At 40.6% G+C, this 27,259-nt stretch overlaps 1 protein-coding gene across 2 annotated transcripts in view; it reads right to left on the bottom strand.

Annotated features, from left to right (window-relative positions):
• The window catches only part of MOK (MOK protein kinase), a 969,382-nt gene that overhangs the window by 529,542 nt on the left and 412,581 nt on the right, over positions 1-27,259 (bottom strand). For both annotated transcript variants that reach the window (XM_044074537.1, XM_044074539.1), the window contains one exon: positions 9,069-9,147. In XM_044074537.1, coding sequence (XP_043930472.1) covers positions 9,069-9,147 — 79 coding nt within the window. The remainder of the gene's footprint in view (positions 1-9,068; positions 9,148-27,259) is intronic.

The raw sequence follows: 27,259 nt of genomic DNA, 5'->3' as shown, positions 1-27,259 counted from the left end.
ATGAAATAAACACTAAAAAGTGTTTGTTAGTACACATGAAATATTTCTACATAGGTCTGGATTTGAGCTCTCACTCCAATGAACCTTCAGAACACAGTAAGGGTGCCTTCTCCCTCTTTGTCACACAAACACCTTTGCAGCAAGGAACTGAAATCATTCTGCATACAAACAACTGCAACATCATCTACATTAATATGAAACCATACAAGAGTTATTTCTACATTTATTATTTTTGGATGTAGTGCACTAAGTGATCAGACAACCAGTTATGAGTATTGATTGTAAATATGCAGCTCTGACTTACCTCTCTGCTTGTTGGTCATTCTTCTGCTATCTGACCAGCAATCTGAGACATGTAGTCTGTAAGCCATTCTATATCATTGTCCTTAAAATGTGTGAACATATTAAATAGCAATAATATAATATAATATGCATTTGCCAACAAATGAAGAGAAGGTTGGATGTTAATGAACAAAACCTGTGAACTGTGTGCTACTTACTTACATGTCCAACCTTGACAAAATTACATCTAACACTTTGTAAATCTAACCTGACACACACTGGATGTAGGGCAGTTTACATTGCTGTTGTGTTTTCCTTCTCCCTACCAGTAATCATTCACAGTTGCAATCCATTACAAACAATGAGGGAGTGCTTGTACTACGTTAAAATCTGCTACACAGAGCCAAGTATTTGGGATTCAGCAATTCTAATGAGTTGACACCTCATCTGCATATTCACTGTGATGACAGCCCTGAATCTACACCATAAAAAGGCAACCGTGTATCTAGGAAAACTGAAGGTGAGGAGACTTGTTTATGTGGAGAACAAAGGAAAGAGGCTATTACTTTAGGATATAGCTGCACAGATGATTACTGAACTTAAGAAGGTATGGCTGCTGCTATGTATGTCAGCTATATACTGCATATGCTGAAATACAAATTAATAGTTTTCTACATATATATATATATATATATATATATATATATATATATATACACACACACACACACACACACACACACACACACACACATATATATATATATATATACACACACACACACACACACACACACACACACACACATATATATATATATATATATATATATATAATTTTTTTTTGATTAGCAAAGGCTTTCACACTTTCATCTGTATGCATTAGTTAGAAGGGGCATGGGCATGTTTGTCAGGGCATTTCACAGGTATACATGATTGGCAATACCTTAACATCGAATGCTCTGTGTTAAATCTCCAGACATGTTTCAGGGACAGTTCATTTGATAGCACTTTTAATATTTTAAATTGGTTTGTTAGCAAAATGTGTCATTTGCCTGTTCTTTTTGGGGTGGGGGAGCAAAGCTGCATTTCTATTATGGCACAAACAATGATATGTTGCTATTGTTACTCTCCTTTTTGCATCCAGACGGTTGTTCATATTTCAAATCTCTAGACTGTTTTATGTTTCTCCAGTGGGTAGTACTGAAATGTTACCTTTTCTGTTCTATCTAGGAACAGGTATTTTGTAGTTATGTAATACTTATGTATTTTTAATTGATTATTTATTCATTAGCACATTTTAAAATATATTTATTAAATACGGTTTTTAACAGATAGGGATCTTTAGATTATATAGTAAGTAAAGTTTTGTATGATGGAGTGTTTCCTTCATTACTGAATTGATTTTAAAGTTTAATTATTTTTTGTGAATTTACTGTTGTTAATTAATTCTGCTTAATTGTGTCCTTTAATGATTGGCTTATGTGAATTACTTGTGTTATAAAATGGGGGAAGGTGATTTAGATGGTTATTCTGATGAAGTCTTGGACATAAATGTACTGTTAAGTGATCAGTATTATACTGTGCTGTGCTGTGTTACTAAACGTTGCTGGGGTGTAAACGGCTGTCTTGAGTGTTTTTCTGGCTTATTGGTGACTATTTTCAGCACTCTGTTTTTGGTGATACTTATGTGTGTATCCTTCTGTTGTCTTTTAGGACACCTAGGACTATGCCACCCAGGCAACTCAACCCTCAAAAACCACCCTTCACTGACCCGAGAATCAGGTCATTGTTGAAGCTTTTAGTTGACATGGTGCCTTCTTGCTTGAGAGGGGATGTGGAGATATGTCAGGGAGAATGCAAATTTGGCAGCAGATCACTGCATATGTTAATGCAGTAGGCAGCCACAGCAAGACATATGACCAGGTGCACCATAGGACCACTGACATGATCTCATCTGCACAGAGGAGAGCAGCTGCAGTGGCCCATGATCAGATGGGTACTTGGGGGAGGCCTGCTACAGAGCCACCCCTAACAGAAAATGAAGAGTTCCTGTCCACTGTCAGGAATCTAGACAGCTGCCAGGAAAGTGTAGACCAGCAATGTGCTTGACATTGGTGCTAGTGTTTCAGGTACAGCAAGCATATCACAGGGGGAGCTCCCAGGTAGGCTTTTGTATCTCAATTGTTAAATACTCTTGTGTAGTAAAAAAAAATTGAAATCAATACATTAGTTCTGTTTCACAAGAATTTTGTTGGGGGGGGGGGGAGAAGAGTGCTACATTTACCAACACATTCTGATTGATTACACATGGGCTTAGGTTGGACTTGGTATCCAAGTTCTTGTTGAAAGTATAGTTAATGGACATATAAAGGGGCAAAAGTATTAATTATCCCTTGTGTTACTGTTAAATGTGATGGTGTCCTTAGCTTTTGCTTAACTTCTTTCAGGAACATCTAGGATACAGAGCACATCATCATCTGCACATGTTAAGCCAAAACATTTTTAGGTTAGTACTGATGAGTAATTCAAAGAAATATTTTAGTGTGTGCTATTGATGTCAGGACTATTGTGTGTGTTGCTGTACTGTCTAATAGTGGCACCACTGTTATTTTGTTACCATATATTGGACTATAGTAGTGTAGATATTAATTGTTCTTGTGTTTGTTGCTTACTATTACAGGTGATCCTGACAGTGGAAGTGAGAGACTTCTACCACCTGATGTCAGAGTATCAGCAGACTCTGACGATGTTGGTTGCCAAACAGACGGAACAGTCAGGGGGTTCAGAGGTTGAATCTGACACTGTGTTTGACATAAAGCCATCTCCTGAAATTCCATCAGAGACAGCCAATAGGCCTACACCTACTCATTCCACTGAGCCCTCAGATATTGAACAGGTGGAGGGCAAGATAATTGATCAAGGAAGTGTGGTTACTGTGGTTTTACTGCCTGTTGACTCTGACCATAGCCAAAGTGTGGGCAAGGTGCCATGCAGGAGAGTTGTTAGGGGTGCTCGAAGAGGGCCTGTTGTCCATCCTCCACCTGATCCAGGTGTCTTTTCCAGTGTCACTCAACATATGTTTAGGGTCATCATGAAAACACAGGAATGTTCCCATAGGTTCCCATAGGTGCTCCACAGAAATACTTAGGGTTGTAGATGCAGCACAGGTTAACATGCATGACTCCACCATGTTGCTGATTCAATGGATTGGATGAATGACACATTGGAATGAGCGGTGTCTGTGATGGAACATCTGCTGGTAGGGGGCTGGCATCCTCATGGGTGTAGGTCAGCCACATCATCTGCCGTTAGCCAATGTGGCCATGCATGATCACACTCCCATAGTGGCAGTATGTCCACTGCTCCATCAGTGGGTGAGCTGTCCACACCCAGACATAGCAATCCATGGGGGTCATGGTCCTGGGCACCCTTGTGAGGGGAGTTCATCCAGCAGACATTAGTTATGATTAGGAAGCAGCAGTGCATCTGACCATGGGCATGGATGTGTCAATGCAACTCCTGGCAGAGCTAGTTCTCGTGGTCTGGGACAACAATGAACTGCCACCTCTACCATGCACTGCTCATACCTGTCTGGCATACCAAGACATAGAGCTAGCACAGAGCTTGGCTATGTTCATGCAGACACTCACACACCACCTTCACCTGGAGGACCCATACACACACACACAACAGTTACATGGTCCAGCCGTGCAGGTTAAAGCTTAATTTGGTATCACTGGTCATTTGTTGTTTTATCCAAATGTCTGCCTGCTTCTCTTTCTGACTCACACACACTCACTGACCTAGGGTTCCTGCCCCTCCCACACACACACACACACACACACACACACACACACACACACACACACACACACACACACAAAAAAAAACACCCTGTGCAAGTGATGATAACTGTGCCTTATCCCTGTTTTGTATCTTTTGGATTGAGGGATACATAAGCTTTGTGTCTGATGCTCAGGGTGCACAGCTGACTTAGTGTTTAGTATATCTGTATTTGTGATGTTGAATTGGTAATTGCACCTTTGACTTATATCGGTCTTAGAAAGTTAGACAGTTGATAGCATCGAAATTTTGGGTCTACTTTACGTGCTCGAAAGCAGAAAAACCCAAATCCAAATAGCGCAACATGTAAAGAGTGAACCGTGAATACGTCGAATGAACGAAACCACGAAAGTGGAAATATCGAATTTGCATAGTTGGCCCGTCTGTGGTATAGCTCCTTAAGGTAAGTGTGCGATAGTTACGGACCTTAGGGTTAGATAGGGGTTAAGGTAAGTGCATAGGTAGGTAGTGTATGCAAGGTTTTGTGTAGGTAATGTATGTAAGGTTTAGTGTAGGGTTTTATTAAGTGTATGTGTGTGGAATATTTAGTTTGTTTGGGTATAGCTCTGTAGGGGAAGTGTGCGGTAGTTACGAACCTTAGGGTTAGGGAGGGGTTAAGGATAGTGCATAGATAGTTGTGTATGTGGGGTTTAGTGTAGGGTTAGCAGTATGGTTTTGGTGCTTTAATTTAGGGTTAGATGTAGGGATTTGGTTAGTGTATGTATGTGTTTTTTTATTGTGTTTGGGTAGGTAGTGTGTTGCGGGTTGTGGGTTGGCTGACTATGATGGTTTGAGGTTTTAAATTTCACGCTTTAGTACATTTGATGTATTCGCAGTTCGCTCTTTATGTGTCGCGCTATTTGGATTCCGGTTTTTCATGTTTCAAGCACATAAAGTAGACCCAAAATTTTTCCATCTTTATTGTTAATGATTTTGTAAAGGTTGTGAACTCTGAAACTGCAATATGTATTATTACTTTCTAATGTCTCTCTTTAATGATTTTCCAGTACAAACGTATGGAGCTAAACTGAGTGCATGCAGTGACCATCACTATTATGAGAGGTATTGTGTGAATCTTTGATACCTGAGGCCTACTACTTAATAACGGACACATACAAGTCAAACAAGTCTCTGCTATCACGTTAAGGTAATTTCTGTACAAATCCCCCACCTTTTACTTACACTGGCAAGTAACAACATGCAAGGATATGCTAGCTATTGATAGTATTACACAATACACTCCAGGTTCAACACTTATCTTGTAAATCCAGTAACTGCGACAGTTTTAGTTCATGGCTGACTCTGTCTGATGCAAGCAGTACACAGCCAATACATGGGGAGGTAAAGGTTGTGACAGATGCCTGGCATCAATGTTACTATATGTATATGTATAGGAGGAAGGTCTTAAGCCCTTAGGTGGTGAGTAAGTGTGCTATGCATTGTCTTTTTAGCCAATGTAAGGGCATATTGAACATGTCTCTGTCTGCCTGCACCCACAGAAGCTGCTGCGTCCCCCTCTGGCTCCTCATCTGCATGTGGCTGTGGTAACCTTGACATTGGTGGCGGGATGTGTGCTCCTTCCCCTTGTTGATTCTGCTGAAACTGTTTTCTTAGGATGATGTGCAGCATGGCACATGCTGTGAATATTTCAGTACATGTCCGTGGATTGTCATGCAGGGTTACACCAGATGTATCTAGGCACTGGAATTGCAACTTTAGCAGCCCAAACATATGCTCTGTGATATTTCTGGTTTCAGAGTGTGCCTCATTATGGCATTCTTCAGCAGGTGTGTGTGTATTTCTGATGGATGTCATCAAACACAGTTCCAGTGCATAACCCACATCCCACAGTAAATGACCCTATGGAGTATCCCCTCTAGTGAACATCTGATACACTTGGGAGGCATGTCAGATTATCAAGTCACGGCAACTGTCTGGGTTGCCAGCATAGTCATTCAAGATGATTCCCTTGGTATTACACATGACTTGTCAGTTAATAGAGTGGAAGTCCTTTCTATTAAAGTAGAGCCTTCCCTGTTCCCCAGGTGGTGCCTTAATTTCTACATGTGTGCAATCTATGGCACCCAGTACTTCAGGGTAGTGTGCTACAGGGTAGAACGCCTGCATATTTTTGACTATATCCTCAGGAGTACGGAGAAAATATATGTGGTCACTAGTATGCTGGAGCACAGCATTCAAAAATTGGTGGAGGATTCTGGATGCTGATGCCTGTGACACCCAAGAACATGTCTCATGTTGGTCTCTGAAAGGTACCTGTAGCTAAGAATATAAATGCTACGCATACCTTTGTCTCCACTGGGATGAGTTCCCCTTGATTTGCCCTGGCTCTGAGTTGAGGACAACAGAGGTTGCAGAGTTGCTGTAGTGTGTCTCTATCCACCCTGTAGTGCTCCACAATTTCCATATCATGTAGATTGTGATAAGTTACCCGGGATCTGAAAACTCTTCGCTATCTTGGCCTTGGTCTATTAGCAGCAGCAGCAGCATACACTTCAGCCTTTTGCACATACACACGAATTAAAGTAATAGCATCCCCTAACATTGTTTCTGTGTAGACTCCTTTCCGTGACTGCATTCCAACAGGTTTTGGAATCTGCAGGGAAAACCAGCACTGAGTCTACACGGTTGCTTTATAGCTTATTGAATAGCTCCTCCATTCTTGGATTCACTGATTAACATGCAATTCAGCTGCTTATGCTGTAATTTGTAATCAACAATGTTTACCTTGTTTGCACAGCTTTCCACGGCTCTACACACTGTGTAGAACCGCTTACTGAATCCAAAACACTGTGCTACTAGTCCTGACGTGCACATGATGGTAATGGACCATGTAGGCTTTATTGAATCTGGCTGATATATGTATATATATATATATATATATATATATATATATATATACATATATATATATATATATATACACACACACACACATATAAATAGACTTCAATGGTTATTTTTTTAAACAGTATTTAATGCTTTGGTTTCTTCTAAATTACTGTATATTAAACAAAACATCTAGTATAGATTTAACTGAACATATCATACATAGTAATGATACTGTAGACGTAACTTTAAAGGGAAAGGGACAGTAAATGCTTGCCTGTGCCATGTGATATTTTTCATCAATGCACTTCAGTAAACATTATTGTTGATGAAACGCCATGTATAATGCTTCTTCACCAGATCATTTTTGACTATATGCATGCATTATGATGTATGGATACCAGGAATACCATGGAAAATGGGGATAATCTAAAGGAATGGGGTGTTTTTAGACCTAGACTGAAACTGAAAAGACTGGATATGAGCAGATAAGATAGGAGAAATAGACTCAACAACAATAAATTAAGCATTCACACTGGCTCCACTGAAGAAAGAGAAGACTTATCACTACTTCTGTACAAGAGTGTGCTTGACCTACACAAGAAGGAGCTGAATCCAATAGAGTTCTCACTGTAATGGGAAATTTCACCACCGAAGAAAATTGTTCCTTTAGAAAAGGTTTTCTCAGCTTATTTTTAGATGAAGGTTAACAAATTTCACATTTGGATGTGAGTTGCATCCCAAACACTGTCTGGTATTCCACTTGAACAGTAGCATGAGCCCTACAGTCCAAAGTCTGCAGATCCTTGCATCACCTACAGTAAATAGCATTCCTGAAGCCTAGACAAACAAAATAATGCTCAATATTATGAGATGACTCCCCTAAGTAGAAAACATAATGTATATCCACTGATAGATGGGAGTGGTCCAAGCACAGGCACATTGGTGAATAATAGAGTAGACAGCATTAGAAAAGGGAGAGGATCTATACACAACAGTGCAGATGACATAAAACACCCATTTTGAAACTAAAAGAGAATGAACATCGCAATAAAAAATAGAAGTAGTAAAGAAAGAAATTTGCCCAACAAAGATAACATTTTTCAAAGATCGTCTGGTTCCATCTTCTGAGAAAACAGACAAGTAAAGAAGTGGAGAGTAAGAGATGCATGATGAGAAGACTGAGGGTACCACATAATCTGGGAAAGTTTTACCTGACAAGCAGTGCCTACATGATGGGGACTGACAATGTACCTCAGATTATTATAAGATCACAAATCATATGTGGCTAGGCTGTAGCTCAGTTCTCTTCATCATGTCTGCTTTCTTCTAGTTGGAGTATTTTTGCCTACAACGGCTATCTCCTCAGTAGAAACAAAAATAGATCACATAAAAAAATTCTCTTTCTTGTTACCCACAGTGGATGTCTCAAACTTGAAAAAAATACATTTTGTTTAAAAAAGTAAAATAGTAAGTCACATTTAATGTCTAGTTGTATCTTGTAATAAACAGAATTATGCTTGACAAGCTACAGGTGCCATGAAAACCAGTTGCGATTTACAGTCCTATCACCCCACCCCTACCCCCAACAGAGTACCCACTCAGACACGTTCCCAAATAAAGCAATATTTTCTGTAGTCAAGCCAGACCCAAAAGTGCTAGGTCTTCCTCCATTTTACAAACACATCTGTACTAGGCATTTTCTAGTAACTCCAGCCTCATCACTAGTGGGTCTAATGAATTTGTCTCTAGGAATGGAGTAACTGCTGTCTCTCACCTATCAAACCAGTGTTCTGATACTTCCTTGCCTCCATGCTTGAAACATGTCTTTTAATCTCTTACCACTACTATCAAAAGTTGGACTGACGTTACTCACAAAACAACCTCCAGCTGATCATGTTAAATTTTGACCTTTGCGTGAGGCAACTCAGACACTACTCATGGTCTCTAAAGAGCCTGTACGCAGATAGTGAAAATGCACAATGTGTACCTCTATAACTAGAGCGGTGTAAACAAAACAATATTAATAAATACTAGCAAAAGAACAAACTGAAAAGGTTTCCAAAAATATATTTTCTTGAAAACACACTTACCTATGCATGTGATCCAGGGACTTGCATAACTGAAACATGTAGTTCTTTATTTTCTTTTCTGGCAAAGGGTGCCTCCTCCCTACAAAGCATACGCAGCATTAAAATTAATAAGAAATATAACTTCAAACATCTTATTTTCAGAAACTCAAATTACAACAAATCACAATTTATTAAAAACATCCATTATGTCAGTTTCAGGTGAGAAAAACACAGCAAAAAAAAAAAAACTTCCACAACTAAGCCTTCCAACAATAAAGAAACTGGCTATGACTTCTGGAAGGGTGGATCTAAGAAGGGCTCCCACAAATTACAGCAGGGAGCTGTGCCTCCTACAAGGGCTCCTCTACAAGGTTGATGTCTGGCACTGTCTTGTCATGGTAATGAGTGATGCCACAAGCATCACCCACTTTGATGAGCAATGCCGATACTGGTACAGAAACTTGAAGAGGTGCAATCCTGACTTTCTCCATCAATGAGAAGAGGAGATTAGGAAGAAGGAGTCAAAATCCTATAGTGTCTATGACTAAATAATTATTGGTTTTACATTTGTAGCACTTATTGTACATGGATTCATTTCTCCAAGTCTTTGGGGTTTCTAATACTATGATGGGAATGGTCCACATTCCTAAGTCAGGGTATGGTTAAAATTCATGAAATTAGAATTGTTTCAGTCTTTGATGTTAGCACTCACAATGTGTTCAGAATTGACTCCTTCTGTAATTCATATGGAGTTACATGTATCGGTAGAATATCTAAATATGACTGCAAATTCTTTTTTTATGAGACCCATTACTCCTACTACTATTGGAATTGTCTGGGTATCTTTCTTCCACATTGTTCTAATTTCTCCCTGCAAATCTTGGTATTTTTTACTTTGTGCCTCTTTGTATGTAAGACGCTGTAATCACTGGGTGTAGCAATTTCAATGATCAATGCTAATTTTGTTTTGTTTTCATGCACTACTGTATCTGGTTTTCTCGTGTCTATTTTCTGAACTGTTGGTAATAGGTGTTCCCATGTGATATAAATTTCATCATTCTCTATAAAGGTTTGTAGCTCATGTTTCCAATGCTTTTCATTTACTTCAATACTGTAATGTTTGCACAATCCCCAGTGCAACAGTCTTGCCACATTATTAAGCCTTTCAGTATACAGGCCCTCTGCCATTACTGCATCACACCCAGCACCAAGATGCGTAATTGTTTCCAGTTTTGTTTTACAAAACCTGCATTTGTCTATTTCTCCTACATGTTCAATGGACTTTGTAAACCAACGTCTACATAGTCCAATAACCCAGGTAGCCAATATTAACCCTTCATCTTTTGGTGTAAATTCACCTTTCCTTAACTATTTATGTGTCAAATCCTGATCAACAGAGTTTTCTGTACTTAACACAATATTTATGCCTTTCCACATTTCTTGTCTTCTCACCTGATCCTTCTCTTTATATTCTTTCTTTTGTTCTTTTGGTACTTTCAGTTGCTACCTGATATTTGTCAACTTCTGGTTTGACTTCCATTTCTGCTTGACACTGATGTGCTTCTGCTAAAACTAAGCAGGGAAGTCAACTTAAACTCCTTCTCTACTTTCATGATGCTTGGATCTGTTGAGATAAGCAGATATGTATGCAGTTCCACGATTGGAGATCTATACATGCAATCAATTTTAAGGAGGGCCATATAGGTTCATAGGTTGGTACTAGGCTATCGGCCCTAGGGCCTATACAAGCCTAGCCATAACAATTCCCTGAATATTTCTTCCCACACTATTTACCTCCCTGGACCCCTGTCTAGCAGGGTGACTGATGTGATCCTCGGGGTGAATTTCCTTTCTCGCATCCAATCCTCAAGGTTCCTTTTGAAGAGGGCCAAATAGGCGCTCTGCTTGACATGTCTGGGCAGTCTATTCCAGAGTCTGGGGAGTCTCTGGGTCAGGAACCTATCCCTCCAGCATGTTTTGTTTATTGTGATGACAAGGTTTAGATTTCTGGAACGTGTGGCTCTGAGGGATTGGGATTTAAGTGTAGCATGTCCAACAGCTCTGGGTTTGACATGGCCTTGTATGTTAAGCAGAGATCGCCTCAGAGTAGGCGATATGCGACAGAGTATAGTTGGAGTTTTTTAAGGCAGTCAGCGTACAGCATCTGCTTTAGGCATGTGATTCTTTTAGTGAGGTATTTCTGCGGCCTTTCCAGTTGTTGCAGATGTCTTGAGAGGTACATAACAAATGGGGCATTGTATTCTATAATGGGTCTAATGAGGGATGAGTACAGTGGAACAATGACCCTTTTTTCTGGATGAAAAGCCTTTAGTGATGAGGTGTGCCACATAGAAGGATTTCCTGACTGTTGTGGCGATGTGGTTATCGAAGGTGAAACCACTGTCCACCTGTGTCCCTAAGTCTCTTATCACACTTTCGGTGTTTAGTGTACTGCCACCTATGTGGTATCTCCTTAACAATGAGGAATACATAATATAAAAATCAGTGCATACCAAGATATCATCTGATAAGTGTGAAGCATTTTTCTTATTTTCTTGTCCAGCTGATCCAATATATTCTAGGGCCAATCAATCACGCCAAAACTGTAAGTTAAGGCAGGAAGAAGAAATTAGTTTATAGCTTGAACTTCATTCCTAGATGTCAGGGCTGTTTTCAGTATCAGTTTTAGACTTCTAAAATATTCCTTACTGAATTTTGTTTGCATTTCTTCATGTTTTTATTGATGATCCTTCATCAAATCCCATATATTTATAGACTCCTTCCTGCTCAAGTCCCTTTATATCACATTCCTGTCCCAGACTAATATTTTTTGGAGCTACAACCTTCCTGCTTTAAATGTTACTTTTGCACATTTATTGAGACCAAGTGACATTCTTACATTACCGCACAAAGTTTTAACCATTTGCAGTTATACTTTGAATTCCTCATATGATGAACTATACAGGTTTAAGTCATCCAGAAAAAGAAGTGTTTACACTTGGCTGTTTTCTGGGAGCCAAGTTGTAACCGTGACCTAATCTGTTAAGTAGACAGATTAATAAGTTAAGGCCAAGACAAAAGAGAAGTGGTGACAAAGAGTCACCCTGAAATATCCACCTTTGAATTTTTATCCCTGTTTGCCCTTTATCATTGCTTAGCTGTAAAGTGGTTTGCCATTGTGGTCACTGTAATGTAACTGATCAATACAGGGCATATCTTATACATCTGTAAGGACACCTTTATCCATGAATGTCGGATGTTATCAAATGTTTTTTTGTAATCTATCCATGGCATACTTAAATTATTGTCTTTTTTACAATTCTCTGTTATGGTTTTAACAACAAATGATCCTTTGTTCCATGTGACCCTCTTTTGTTACCCTTTTGTTCTATTGCCATAACTGATTTATTTTGCTAAATAAATACAAACTCTGTCTGCACCACTTGCAGTATTTAGATTGTAAATCGTTTGAAGGCAAGTTATTGGTCTACTTTTTAGGATGGCTTCTAGGTTCACTCTTATCAAGGAGGAGTACCATTTTTCCTTTTCTTATCCAGGTTGGTGTCTGTTCAGGATGTGCATATAAGTAGTTCTTACTCAGCGCTAAATCTTCATGTAAAGATGTTAATAGTTTTAACCAGAAGTTAGTTAGTTATCTGGGCCTAGTGTTTTCCAATTAGGAGCTTTTCTTAATTTTGTTTCAATTTCTCTGGCCGCTACTTCATCCTGTTTCATGTCCTGTACATCTGAACTCTTTGCTGCTTCTTTAATTTTTCTATCTATTCAGCGTCTTTGTTATGTTACATAGGGTCTTCATTAATATTTCTCCAAAATGTGTCTTTCTTCTTTTTTGGTGGAGTTTCTATTCCTTTTGCTTTATTTCCCAAGTCTCTATTACTTTTTTGGATTATCAAGAAATTGCTTATTTTGTACTTTTTCTTTTTGTTTATCTGCATATCTTCAAATTTTTTTTGCCTGTGCTGATATCTTTAATGTATTATTTGCAATAGTGTATAATAGATCCTGATCTGTTATGATACTGTGCATTGCTTTTTATCACATCAGTCTTTATAAATGTTTTTGTTGATCTGTTCTCTCTTCTATATTCTAACAGTGAAACTGTGCTTGTCTTAATTGCTTTATAGTTTTTTTCTATTCAGTGCTTCCATGATGGCATTTTACTTCTTTCCTTTCCCCTTAATGCTCTGCATTTTTGTGGTAAGACTTTAACTGTTTTTAATTTAGCTGCACAATAATTCATCCTATTTACTTCTGTTATATCATGAGTTTCTATTAACAGTCTTGATTACTGTGTTCATCTGTTTTACCAAACTTCTATCGAATATTTTGGGTCTTGTTTACTTTCCGTAATCTATTATTTCTTTCATCTTTCTTAATATGTCTGTCTATCTCTATTAAATCACATAACTCTTCCCTTAGATCATTTTCTTCTGAACTGGGGGTACCATTTTTTGCCCTCTGTTTTTTGTGGGCATTCTACAGAAAATTCCAAAATGTCTTCCTGTGACATTTCTTAAGCTGCATCCTGCTTCATCCATTGATACCCATCACTCCACAACATTGTTTGCTTCAGAGATACCACTGTTTCCTGCTCCTTCCCCTGCAGTGCAACTCCAATTGAACTTTTGTACTGGTTTCCTACTGAAGACTCAAAATATCTTCATGTGGCAAGTGATCAGATACTTCCTGTTTCGCCTGTTTCTCCTTGATTTTGGAACTTGTTGCTTCATCATGCTGTGACATAACCTGAGATGGATTTTCTGCACTAGATTCTTCACTTCACAGGTAATCCATAACGTCGGTGTCTATTTCTTTAACTTCTCTATTACTCATCCTCTTCTCTACTTTCCCCTTTGTTTTCTTAGTTTTCGTATTGTGAAATTTTCCATATTGTGGTGCCTTTGCCTGTATTTCTCTTCAAATATCTTGAATAACCTGTTAGCAGTTACTAATGTTCATTAGTATGCTGGGTTTTTTGTCTACTTTTCAGCATGGGAGTAGGTAGAGTACAGTAATGTAGCTAGGGTGGTGCAAAGGGGGCAACTGCCCCAGATGCAAAGTGTTACGGGACACAATCAACCATCTCATCCATCTTCATTGTTCTTTAAGTGGATACCAGCTTTTAAAGGCCAGTATTGGATTTGCATTCAAACCCGAGCACCGTACCGCTCCCTGTGTGATCTAAACTGTAACAACACTTTGCAACATTTGCAGCAAGCAGTTTGCCACAGTTTAAAACAAAAAAGATTTGTTTCTTTCTTAAATAAAAATCTGAGCACTGTAGCACTCCATGCAATCTACAAATGGTGGCAACTGCTTGATACATTTGTTAAAATATGATTGCAGTAGAGCTATGTGAGGGACATAAACTGTACCACATGCAGATTGCTATAGTTTAAAAGAAAAAAGATCTGTTTTTTTTTTTTTTTTTTAACAAAAATCTGAGCAAGGTGGTTTGGGGGAGCAAGGCACAGAAATGAGACCTGATTGGTTCCTGTATTTCTGAAGCACCAGGTGTGGACCTATTTTTTTCAGATGGATTAGCAGGGTAGGAATGGTGTATCTGGCTACCTAGTCAGTGTGCCAGTAGGAGTGAATTTTTTTTTTTTTGCTCTTTGGTTGAAGGAGTGAGGCGTACATTTGTGTGATTGGTACAGGGCACTAGATGAGCCAGCTATGCTTCTGGGAGAGAATAGACTGATCTTCCAAAGGAGGCTGGCATGCCTGTTCAGACAATGGAGTAAGTATAAGATTACTGTCCTAAGTGACACACTTGCTTAGTTGTGGGTGTTTTCTGAACCACTCATTAAATGCACTTGTGCTAGTCTAAGCTCTCTTGTTGCAAGGGAACAGGTATAACTTTACATGTGTCGACAAGCATTGACACGGGTACAATACCTGCATACTACTGGGCTTAGGGCACATGTTCTGCCATTGCAGAGTCCTCATATTATTGAAATGCATCCTGTTTTTGCCAGTGATGAGCCCCTCTATGCATTTCTAGGCTTGTCATGTCCTCGCTAAGTTGCTGTTACTGCATACCTCTTCACTTTCTGGCCACCTTACTGTTTTTTTCCAAATCCTGGCCTACTTATCAAACAAAAATACCAAAAGAGAATAAGAAGTCCTAATTTCAAATAACATTATAAGTCTGGACTTACGTTATTCAAAAGATAGAGGTTGCAGTACTGGTCTGTCTAGGTATTTCCTAGAAGGATAATTTTTACCAAAAGCAGGAACAGCAGGAAAGTATGCCACCTGCAGTTATTCCCTAATCTATCCCTTTTCTTCTCAAAACATTAAGAGACCCACAGTTGAAGGACCAAAGAGAATGTCTCAAAGTTAAACTTCAATGTCTAAAACCAGATCATCAGGGGGTAATCAAGCATGCTACAATGCCCTCACCAGGTAAAACTTCCATTTGTAGGGGGGTCTGTCCTGGTCCTTCTCAGCTCATCTTGCAACAATATTCACTCTGATAGAATGCAATTGGGCTGTACGAATAGATTGTGCTGAGTTGCTAGTTCCTAGGCCACAACAGCTAGACTGCAAGAGGAGGGGGGAAGGATCTGGTTCCTCCCAGTTTATTCATGTACCATATCATTGTGGGGTTATCCTTGGTAACTAGTAAAGGGCATGAAATCCAAAGATGATGTAGAGATTTGACAGCATTCATTAGAGGCATCATTACTTTCACATTTATGTGTTTCAGTCTATCGTTCTTGTTCTACAGACTCTGAACTTTCATCTCCCTTAGAAACAGCTCTCTGAGCAAAGTCTGAGGTGCATATGGTTACAGGATGAGTAGGGGCTGTAAGGGAGAAAGGGAGACCTAGGTGGAGAAGTGACTGGTCCACCCAGCACAATAACTCCCTTTTTACAAATCCCAGTACTGGAATTTGAAATGATAGCAGATGCTGGAGGTGAGTCCAAACTGTTCTGAGGAACCACTGAATTTTCCTCAAAGGAATCATGGCAATTTTAGAAGCCACAAAACCCAGAATTGTGAGATACTCCCTGGCAGATATCATAAGCTAGTTGAGAATATCAGAAATAATTCCTTGTAAAATTCCACTTTGTCCTAAAGAAGAGAAGTCATCATGAGGGATGTATTTAGGAGACATTCCAGAAACACTATCCAATGAGACAGAATGAGAAGATTTCTCTGTGTTCACCTGACATTCCAGACTAAGAAAAAGGTCCTTTACCCAATACAGAGATTCTTGACAACTTGTAAAAAAATCTGCAAAAATAAGTAGATCACCTAAATATGGAAAATTGTGAATGCCCTGCAGCCTGCAATAGGCTATTACAGGAGCCAGGCATTTTGTAAACACCCTTGGAGCTGTAGAAAAGCCAAAGGGTAAAGGAGAAAATGGAAAATGTGAACTACCCATGGGAAAATGTAGAAAGGTTCTAAAATATTTCAGTAATGGAATGTGATAAGCATCTTCTAAATCTATAGTTACTGAAAAGTGGAATGAGAGGTAGCAAAGACAGTAGTGAAAGTGTTTTGAATTTTGGGATTTTGATGTAAAGGTCTAGAAAAAAATGTCTAGGAGAGGTCTCCTAGTTTCCACTTTCTTTGGCACCAGAAAGATTCTTGAATAGAATCCTTTCTTTATTAGATCTGGGGGGAAAACTCTAACTACCCGAGATATCATTTGATCTAGGATAGAAGGAAATAGGGAGGTTTGATTAGACATGTGCAGAGGAATCCCTTGAAAATGAGAAAGGGAGTCCTATTGCCAGCTGTAATCTTTTTGAATGATTCTCAGAGCTTAAGTGTCTGAGGTCATCTGTTGCCACAGTGGAAAGTGAAGATCTAGGCTTTGGTGGAGCTTTAGTGGAATGCCAGGGGGAGGAGGGAACATGTGAAGGGGCATACAGTGAGTCTGATATTTTAGAATGCCCTTGTTTGTGAGAGATTCCTTTTTTTTTTTTTTAACCTACCTGCCATTGCTTTCTGAAATTTTGTTAACCTGTGCCATGCTGAGATTGTTTATTTTGTTTCCTGTAAATGGAACCTGAACTAGACAAAGTTTCCATTGAATTTTGACATGGTGGAGAAAAATCTGAGTAACTCCCTGAATTAACTTTCCCCTACCATCAACTCATTTAAGGACCTCAGTAGACAAAGGACCAGGTAATACCTCTTTATCCACAGAGGCATTCAGGATCTCAGCTTTGACATTGTTTGGTAAATTCTAAGAGTGTAGCCAGGCACATTTTCTTATCAGCTGCTCTACACACAGCAATAGCACCATAAGGACATTTTAAAGAGTATTTGGTTATCTAAGGCACACAGGATATTAAAGAATTCAGAGACATCTTAGTCTCTAAAAAAGGAAAGTCGGCAATTAACTTTCTCATGTTATCAGAGGAAGCCAGCAGAAATTCAGACATGACCTTAATAATTCACTATTTTGAGGGCTAGGGTGGAAGAAGTATAAACTTTCTTCCCAAACTGTCATATGCTTTCCTGTCTTTTGTGAGAAGAAATAGGGTTAGGTGTCAAAAGATGTTTGGCAGAAGGTGGTTTTGACAGAGAAATCACTGCAGGGTCTAATCTAGGATTTGGAAACAGAAAAATGTGGGTCTACGGAACCTTAGACTTCTTGGGGGTTAGCTTCCAAGATGGCATCCTCTAATGCTGGTAATAATGCAATAAATCATAATATCATTACTGAAATTCTGGTATTTCTTTCTGCACCCACTAAAATAAGTCCTTCATTCTTGCAATAGTATCAGAAAAAGAGAATTCTTCAGGAGAGAATCTGAAGAAAAAACTTTCCTCAAAATCAGATTTCCCCTCCTCTTGTGGCATAGGAACTTCAGAAACATTATCTAAATCTAATTCCTGTCTCTCAGACTGAGAATCAAAGTTTGAGACACACAGAGAGCAAGGGGGGGGGGGACATTTTTCCTTTAAAATTCACCAAATACGCCGAATGCAAAGAATGAAAGACTTGAATTAAATCTGTAGCATAACCACCTAGCCAATCTTCCCTGTCTGTCTTATGTGAAACAGGAGCAGAAAGATGCCTAAGTTGGTGCCTTATTTTCCTGGGAGACCCCCTGCAAAATGACTGAACCAAAGATTACTCCCTTCCCTAAGGGTAGCTTCACAGTAGATCATCATCCACTCATTCTCCTCTGACACCGACAAGCGGTTTAACCGTGGCTGAAGAGCCACAGAGGACATGCCTGTCTTTTGGTTCTTAGTGGCTTCTAAAAGAGCAATACTAGAGGGACTGACAGAATGCGATGAATGGTCCAAGGTACCAGAAATGGTCAAAGCAGAGTCACTCACCAGCAGCTAAGGTAAACAGGAGGCTGGCATGAAGAATGAAGTCTCCCATACAACTTCCTTGTTTTTGCAGATAAGAGAGAGGAGAAAAGAACAGTCTAAAGACTGGTCCATGCTCCTACTGATGAAAGAGCAAGACAAGTGGACAGAGAAGCCTTGGGCAGTCAGTGGTACAACCTGACTGTAAAAAGCAAGTTTAAAGGTAGATTTTGTAATGGCAACAACTCTCAAAACTACTAGCTCTATCCCCTAGCAATATATATATATATATATATATATATATATATATATATATATATATATATAAATGTGTGTATACATTTTTTTTTTTTTAACTTTTTCTCAGAAAAAATTGTATTTTGAAAGGTATTTACCCACAGGGAATGTATCTTTTAAGGTACATTTTTTTAGTGACAACCACTGAAAACACCACTCCTAAACCTTAGCAACAATTTCTTATAGAAAAGTTAGTTTTCTTCACAATAACTGATAAAATGGAAAGTATTCCCCAATGGGATACTTATCTGCACAGCCTTGGAGAAGCACTAGCTGACTGCTGATGACTCAAAGCCTGTACAGAACACCATTTTCGACACCGGGAAGGTTCTGAAAGTTTGACAACCTAACCACTAAATTTATTCCACTCTCCGCTGCTCAGCATTTAGGGTGCATGAAAGGAGCCTGGAGAAGCTAGCAAGGGAAAGTAGAACTGAAGAAATATATCTGCAGAAGTGAATGACTATATTTACAAAACAAAAACAGTAACTTTGGTATAATTCTTGGTGAAAATATGGATTAAAAGTACCCTCCTGGAATTCTTGTACATCAAGAAACCTGAATATATGTGTGATGCTCAGATCATGAGATCTGATGTATTCCTCACTGGAAATGGATTATTTAAAAAGTCTGAAGATGCTTAGTGCTCCACATTCTGCTTGCTGCTAAGGAAGAAGCTATGAAAGGTATTTAAGAAGAGAAAGACAAAATATCAGGGCTTACAGAAAACAGTTCAGTAATTATCCCCAGCAAAGAAAGCATTTGTGCATTTGCCATTTGGTAAAAGATTAAAAGGAATTAAATAGATTACAGGTGTCAATGCTAGTCATTAAGCTTAAGCACAGCGGGTTTGTGCGTTGGTAGCACACAAACAAGTCACGATTCACGGGCATAAGCTGTGCTTTTGAAAATAATTAAGAAAGTTATGCAAATGAGGGAATAAGCCACGGTGGTACAGCGATATCATTGTTGCCTCACAGCAAGAGGTTCTCTTGTTCGATTCTCGGCTGGAGTGCCTTCTATGTGGAGTCTGCATGTCCTCCCCGCGGTTGACTGGCCTCCGAAAGACATGCGTGAATGGGCGTACCTTCGTTGAAGGTTGGGTGTCGGGCTAGCAACTCGGCACCATAAAAATCGACTGCCAATCATTAGTGGACTGGAGTTCCGCTGTAGCAACCCCTAACCAGGAAAAGCCGAAAAGACAAACAAACATGCAAATGAGGGAATAATGAGATAATGTGAGTAATATGAGAAGAATCTGCAACTTATGTACATCAGGCTCTCTTCCTGCTTTTTATGATTCATTGTTGCTTTTTGATGCATGGCACAGATAGGTTATAAGCTAATCTACTCCTTTTCTAGTCACTTGGCAATTGCCAAAGATGCCTGGTTTTGCTGCATGCCCCATTGTTTTGCATTTTGAGCTGCTTATCTCTGCTGCACAAGGGCAGGGATATGAGGCCTTTGGTGAGATTTTATGAAATGGAAACTGGGGGAATTTATGGCTTTCCTATCCATGTGGATACCAAGGTATACATAGCCCTCACTATACTTTACAGGAAACTTTCAGAGACATAATGCTGACATGCTAGGTATATCACACATGCTTCTGCCTCAAGGATACTGCAGCAATACCTTGATATACTCTTGGCATATAGATTAGCATATTTACTTCCATGTGTCTCCACAGGAGCCAAGTGGATAACATACATGCATGCATTATACAAAATACATGTTTTACTAAGGTAATTTATGAAACAGATCACATCCATGTTGCTTTAAGGTCTCCATCTGGGCCATGGGAGGACAGGTACTGCAACAGGAAGAACTACCATTCCATCAACTGCCATGAAGTGGATGATGCATGGGGAGTGCATCATGAAAGAATAGCTATGTAAAATATTACCATAACAGTAGATGTCCTTCTTTTCAATGTTGCAGTATTAATTACATGTGGAATCTTCTGTCAAGGATAGTCCAACATATACCAAAGCCTTTACATCCTCCCAGGATCATACGGCAGACTTATGCTCCCTGCAAAGGTGTAGGGCATAAAGGTAATATACATACGCTCAGTACTTAGAACTAAAGTGCCCCAGGAGAACTGCAGCAGCCCCAGGGGAAAGGAGAACATGCACATCTAGGGGAAAACAGAAACAGAAGAAAAACAGTACAAGAAGGCAAAGACCTCTTGACCAGCAAAGTGTCCCCAACAGAAGAAAGAGAGAAAAGGGACAGAAGCTAGGGAGTGAAAACTGCAAATGTGAAAAACGGACATCTACTGTTATGGTAAGATTTCCTCCCTTACCACTGTTGCAGTACTAAACACATCTGGGAGATTACCAAAGCTACTGTAAAGGATGACAGGAGGAAGTCATAGAGAAGCCCTCCACAAACCCACGAAGGATAGCCTGGTAAATCTTGCCCTGGCTCTGGAAGAAACATTCAACTTGTAATGTTTAGTAAAAGTGTGGACAGAGGACCAAGTAGCAACTGCAAGTATGGGTCTAGTATCCAAACCTTTGAAAACAGCTCCAGGAGAAGCTACTGCACACACAGAATGATATCGAAATGAAGCAGAAAGCTGTTTACCATGAAAATAACAAAAAGAAAAATTTAGGATGAGATGGGTTTGCTTAGAAACCACCACACTAAATGTCCTGTTATGAAAATAAACAAAATGTTGTTCAGATTTGTGAATAGCATTTGCTTTTCTTTTTAAACACCTTTATTGAATTATCACTTGTGACATAATCACATTTACATTTATAAAAAGTAATCAAACTGTATTAACAAGTTAAAATTAACAAACATTACATGAATTATTCAATTCCTGCCTCTTTTTTTAAGCAAGAAACATCTTTATTAAACCATCACATATGCCATAAGCAATCGAAAGATTTTTGTTAAACCATTACTTACGACATAAGGATTCATATATTTATATAAATGAAACAAACCACACCGACACAACCCTAGTTACAAGCATTTTACATTACAAGCCATACTGACACACTCCCAGTTGCAAATATTATATGTCACTTTTAATCTACCCAATTGTTTTCAGTCAAACATTACATAGCCTATTTAAGTCCTGCCTTCTTTTAAATCTCATTCTACCCTGTATGTATTGTTCCCACAATTACCATTTTTTTTTGTGTAGTTTACTCCTACCTTTTCTAAAGATCTTAATTCCAGTTGTTTTATCTCTATTACAATATTCACTACTTCTAACATAGTTGGTTTAGATTCTGATTTCCATTTTCTAGTAACTGCTTTTTTGGAAGCCACCATAATTAGAGACAGCAAGGCTTTACCATGTCTAGGCAATTTCAATTCTGTATCATAGCTCAGAAAAGTCATCTCCCTCATCATACCAATCAGCCCACCCAGCATTTCTGACAGTGCATCCTGCAGGGAATCCTTAACGTCTGCCAACTCACTGCACTCCGAGAAAATGTGTTGCCAATTACCTCTTTTTTCCCCATCACACCTCCAACATTTGCTATCTACCTGATGAAAAATTCCCTGGAGTCTACTTGGTGTAAAAAAATATGTAAGTACACATTTCCAAGCAAAAATCCTAAATCTTCTAGATTTTGCTGCATATTTGGGAGACATACATATATCCTCCCACTGTTTCTTTGTGAATTGCTATATTCAGTCTCTCTTCCAATCCTTTCTAACCTCCTCTGATTGATTTTTATAGTTATCATGCAATATTTTTATGCTCTATTAATTATTCCTTTTTAATGGCAGCTTCTGTTCTCGATTCTACTAAAAACTCTGGAAGTGCTGGTCTTTCATTTAGGACCCCCCTATTACTTTCTCTTTGTCTATACTCTAATATCAATCCCTGTTAGAGAATGCAATCTCTAACCCACAGTCCAAATAAATTCTTGGCACCTTCCCATTCTATCATCTTTCCCTCTCTAGTTATTTGCTCCCAATACCTCGGTTCCTTTGCCAGTTTTCTCCAATAAATTCCAGCCCCCTCTTGCCTATTGTCTGTATCCCTAATTGCAGTCATCACTACCTGCAAAATTTCCTTTCTCTATTCCCATGCTGGCTAGTTCCTACAATACTTTCTGCTACTTTATGGATAAAGAAGTTATGTACTCACCATAATGTTCCAGCTGAGTAGTTCTACTTCATTTGTCTTCAACCTGTGGGTACCGGATCCATATTAGATCCGAGCCGGCAAGTTCACTAGCATCTGCTCCGAGCTCCAAGCTGCTCTCCTTACCCATAATGCACCTCCACTACATTCCAACCCCCAGATCAAGTTTGCTGCCACTTATACTGAGAACCCGACCTGAAAGAACACGTTATGTACCTAAAAAACTGCAGCCAAACAGGCTGTCCATTTGATAAGGCCAGGGGGAAGGAGAGAGGGAGGGACAGTTGAAGACTAATGAAGTAGAACTACTCAGATGGAACGTTATGGTGAGTACATAACTTCTTTATCTGAAGTAATTTACTTCATTTGGTCTTCAACCTGTGGGACAGAGCCCCCAGCTACTAAACTCCTGGGTGGCCCTCATGGAAGGATATGCCGGAGCACAGCAGAACCAAAGGATGCTCTCCTTCTAGAAGTCAAATCTAATTTGTAGTGAGAGATAAAGGTATGAGATGAGGACCAAGTAGCTGCAGAACAAATATCATCCAATGAGACTCTAGACCAAAAGGCCACAGAAGTAGCCATTGACTGAGTGGAATGAGCTTTCACCTGACCCGAAGGAGACAACCCTTTATCCTTATTGACCTGAAGGATGCACAAGGAAATCCACCTAGCGAGAGTGACCTTAGAGATAGGTCTACCCAAAAAGGGTTTAGAGGAGGACACAAACAATTGATCAGATTTATGAAAGGTTCTAGTCTTGTGTAAATAAAATCGTAAATGTCAATGAACATCCAACAAGTGGAGTCTGTATTCCATTTTGTTAGCAAAATTTGGAAAGAAAACAGGTAAGTTAATGGTCTGATTGATGTTACCTTGTGATGCAACCTGGGGAAGAAAGGACAGACTGGTCCGAAAGGAAACCCTATCCTTATGGAAAATCATATATGGAACTTTAATAGACAACACTTGCCGTTCTGAAACTCTTTTAGCAGAGGTGATAGCGACTAGAAATGCTATTTTCCATGACAAAAACTTAAGATCTGTGGTTGCTGCAGGTTCAAATGGCGAAGCGACCAAAGCTTGAAGAACCATAGTAAGGTCCCATGGGGTAACAGGATCCTTGACTGGGGGGGCGTAAGTGGAAAGTACCTTTAATAAAGGCTTTACACAGTCTGGAAGAGGCCAGAGAAGCAGAATTCTCACCCACGTGAAAATGAGAGATGGCAGCTAATTGAACTTTGATAGTAGAGGAGCTTGCTCCTTGTTGAAAATATTTGCTAGGAAGTCGAGAATGGCAGAGACAGGAGCCGTGAAAGAGGCTAAACTCCTTTGAGAAGTCCAAAAGGAAAAACGTTTCCATTTGCTGAGGTAAATCTTCCTGGAAGACTTATGAACTGCCACCAGAATAGACCTGACTCAAGAGGATAACCCAGGAGTCCTAGCAATCAGGGGAACTGGAGCAGCCAAGCCGTGAGCTTCAAACTGTCCAGGGTGAGATGAGGAATCCCCAACAGGTGTGAAATAAGATCCTGAATGGGATCCAAGATCCAAGGTGGAGCCAGAAGATGAGACCATAGGAAGAGAAACCATACCTGGCGAAGCCAAAACGAGGCGATGAGGATCACTTTGCTCCCCAGTCGACAAGCTTTCTGTAGAAACCTCAGAATAAGAAGTACTGGAGGGTAATTATACAGACGACCAGGAGGCCAAGCATAGACTAGAGCATCTCTGGGGGACTCCCCGGCTGGGGGTTCAGAGCGAAGAACTCGCTGCACTTCGCGTTGGAAGGCGATGCGAAGAGATCACAGCAAGGCTGACCCCACTCCAGAAAGATCTGCTCTGCTACTGAATGATTCAGAGACCACTCGTAAGACATCAGTATAGTTCGAATTAACCTGTCCACTAGGAATTTGGACCACCCCGGAATGAGCATTGCTATGAGAAAGCGGACAGTGGAGATCGCCCATTCCCAAACTCTCATGGCCTCGTAACAAAGGGGGTAAGTTCTGGTCCCTCCCTGTTTGTTGACATACCAGACCACTGACATGTTGTCTGATTGAATTGCAATGGTTCCCAGAGGAAGAAAGGCATGAAGGGCCTGCAATGCCAAAAGGACTGCCCTCATCTCCAGAACGTTTATATGCAAACTGGTCTCGACAGGGGATCACAGGCCTTGGACTGTCCTGCCCAAACAATGGCCCCCCCCACCCAAGTTGGGAGGCATCTGTGGTCACTGTGGCTTGGACAGGGGCTGGAACAAAAGGTCATCCCTCCAAGATTTCTGGAGAGTACATCCACCAAAGAAGGGACGACCTGCAGACTGGACTGAGGTGTATTGGATATGATAATGGAAGATCCAACAGGGACCATTGCACCACTAGAGTCCACTGTAGTACTTGCATGTGTAACCGGGCACACAGAAGAAGCGTTATGGTCACTGCCATAGAACCTAGGGCCCTCAAAACTGATTCTGCTGAGGGAAGATGAGAACGGTAGATCAGGAAAACATGCATCCTCAGGTTTTGAACTCTCTCCATGGTCAGGAAGATTTTGCACTGTAGTGTGTCTATCCATGCCCCAATGTAGTCTATCACATGGACAGGATTTAGAAGAGATTTGGATGTGTTGATTGTAATCCCCAAGTGAAGTGCAAGCTTTAAGAAATAATCCCTAGTTTGACAAAGTAGACGCCTGGTGGGAGCAGTGAGGAGCCAATCGTCCAGGTACGGGTAGACCTAAATTCCCTGAAGCCTCAGGTGAGCCACTATTACTGCCATCACTTTGGTGAACACCCTGGGGGCTGTGGTGAGACCAAAGGGTAGGGCTCAAAATTGGTAATGATTGACTCCTAGCCAGAAGTGGAGGAACCTCCTGGAGCTTCTGTGCATCTTTATGTGATAGTAGGCATCCTGGAAGTCTAATGAGCACATCCAGTTGCTCTCTTGCAGGTACGGCATGATGGACTGTAATGTGACCATCCGGAATTTTTCTTTGGCAACTGACAGGTTCAGGGTAGATAGGTCCAGAATGGGCCTTAAGTCACCCATTTTCTTTGGCACCAAAAAGAACCTGGAGTAGATGCCCGATCCAGACTGATCTGGGGAGACGGGTTTGATGGCTCGCTTCTCTAGCAGCTTGGAGATTTCCAGTGCTGCTGCCTCCGTTTGCATGGGTGGTATGTCTGGGAGGTGTTTGGGAGGTTTGGGAGGAACCACAAAAGGGACTGAGTATCCTGGATATGATCTGAAGCACCCAGCGATCTGATGTTATAGACTCCCATGCCATCAGGTACAATGACAATCGACCCCCGACTGCCTCCAGAGTAGAGCAGTCGGGCAACCCCTCAGGGTTGCTGTCCAGGCCTGTCCGAGAATGGTTCACAAGACCCAAAGTTCCTCGGACCCCCCCCTCTGCCTCTGTGCTGGCGTCTATCCTGACCCTCTCTGCTCTAGGGGAAGAAGAGCCCTGAACGTCCCGGGGATACTGAGATTTCTGGAATGACATCTTCTTTTGCCCTCTCTGATTCCAGGAAAAGAATCTTTGAGGGTTTGAGAAGCAGATTCCGATGGCAGTCAGTGTCTTCCAGTCTTTCTCACTCTGGACCAAAGTCTCTTTGACAGTCTTAACAAAAAGAGTAGAGCCGTCATAAGGGGCATTGGCAAAAGACGCCTTGAAAGGTTCCAAAAACTGACATAATCTGAACCAGGCGTTGCGCCTCATGGACATGCCAGACCCGGCTGCCCTAGCCGCTCTTTCAGTAGCATGTGAAAGGAGTCGCATGGACGTATTGGAAACTGCTTTTAAAGTGGCCATCCTCACGGAGAACATGTCTCTGTCCTGCAACATGGACTTAGGGGGAGACTCAGTAAGTTCATTGACCAGGTCGCGCTGTAGTCTAGTAATGTGGGCCAGGTAGTTCAGCGCCCTGATGGAAAAGGTCACTGATACATAAACCCGTTTTCCTAAGCGGTCCATCATCTGAGACTCTCTGTCGGGGAGATGAACTGAGAAACTCTCATGGGCTAGTTCCTTTTTAGTGGCTGCTGCTACCACCATAGCATCTACAGGGGAGCCCTTGCAACACGCTGGTGTATCTGAGGATGGACTCAAGATCTTGTCTGGACGTTTCGAGATTGGTTACATGGTGTCTGGCTCCTTCCAGGCTTGTGAGGTGACCAGGTCCACCAGAGGATCTGCAGGAGGGAACACCCAGGAAGTAGATGGGCCCGTGCCGAAAACCTCCAGGAACACGGATTCATCAGAAGAAGGTTTGGGGGCAGACCAACCTCCCCGCTGGTATAGGATTTCCATGATGTCTCCAAAGGAGACATCCTCGGGAGGTAATCTGGGGGAACCTTCCCCATCATCCAAATCTGTATCCTTGGTGAGGAACTCGGGGGAGTCCGAGTGCCTCTTCTTACATGTATGCCTGCGAGGCACGTCTTTGGTGGGGCTCTCCGGGGGGAACTCACAAGCCACTTG

This window comes from Protopterus annectens, chromosome 6.part0 (genome assembly GCF_019279795.1).
Source record: "Protopterus annectens isolate FY-2018-M chromosome 6.part0, PAN1.0, whole genome shotgun sequence".
NCBI lineage: Eukaryota > Metazoa > Chordata > Ceratodontiformes > Protopteridae > Protopterus > Protopterus annectens.
Note: the sequence above shows the minus strand (reverse complement) of the source record. Positions and strands in the feature narration are given on the sequence as shown.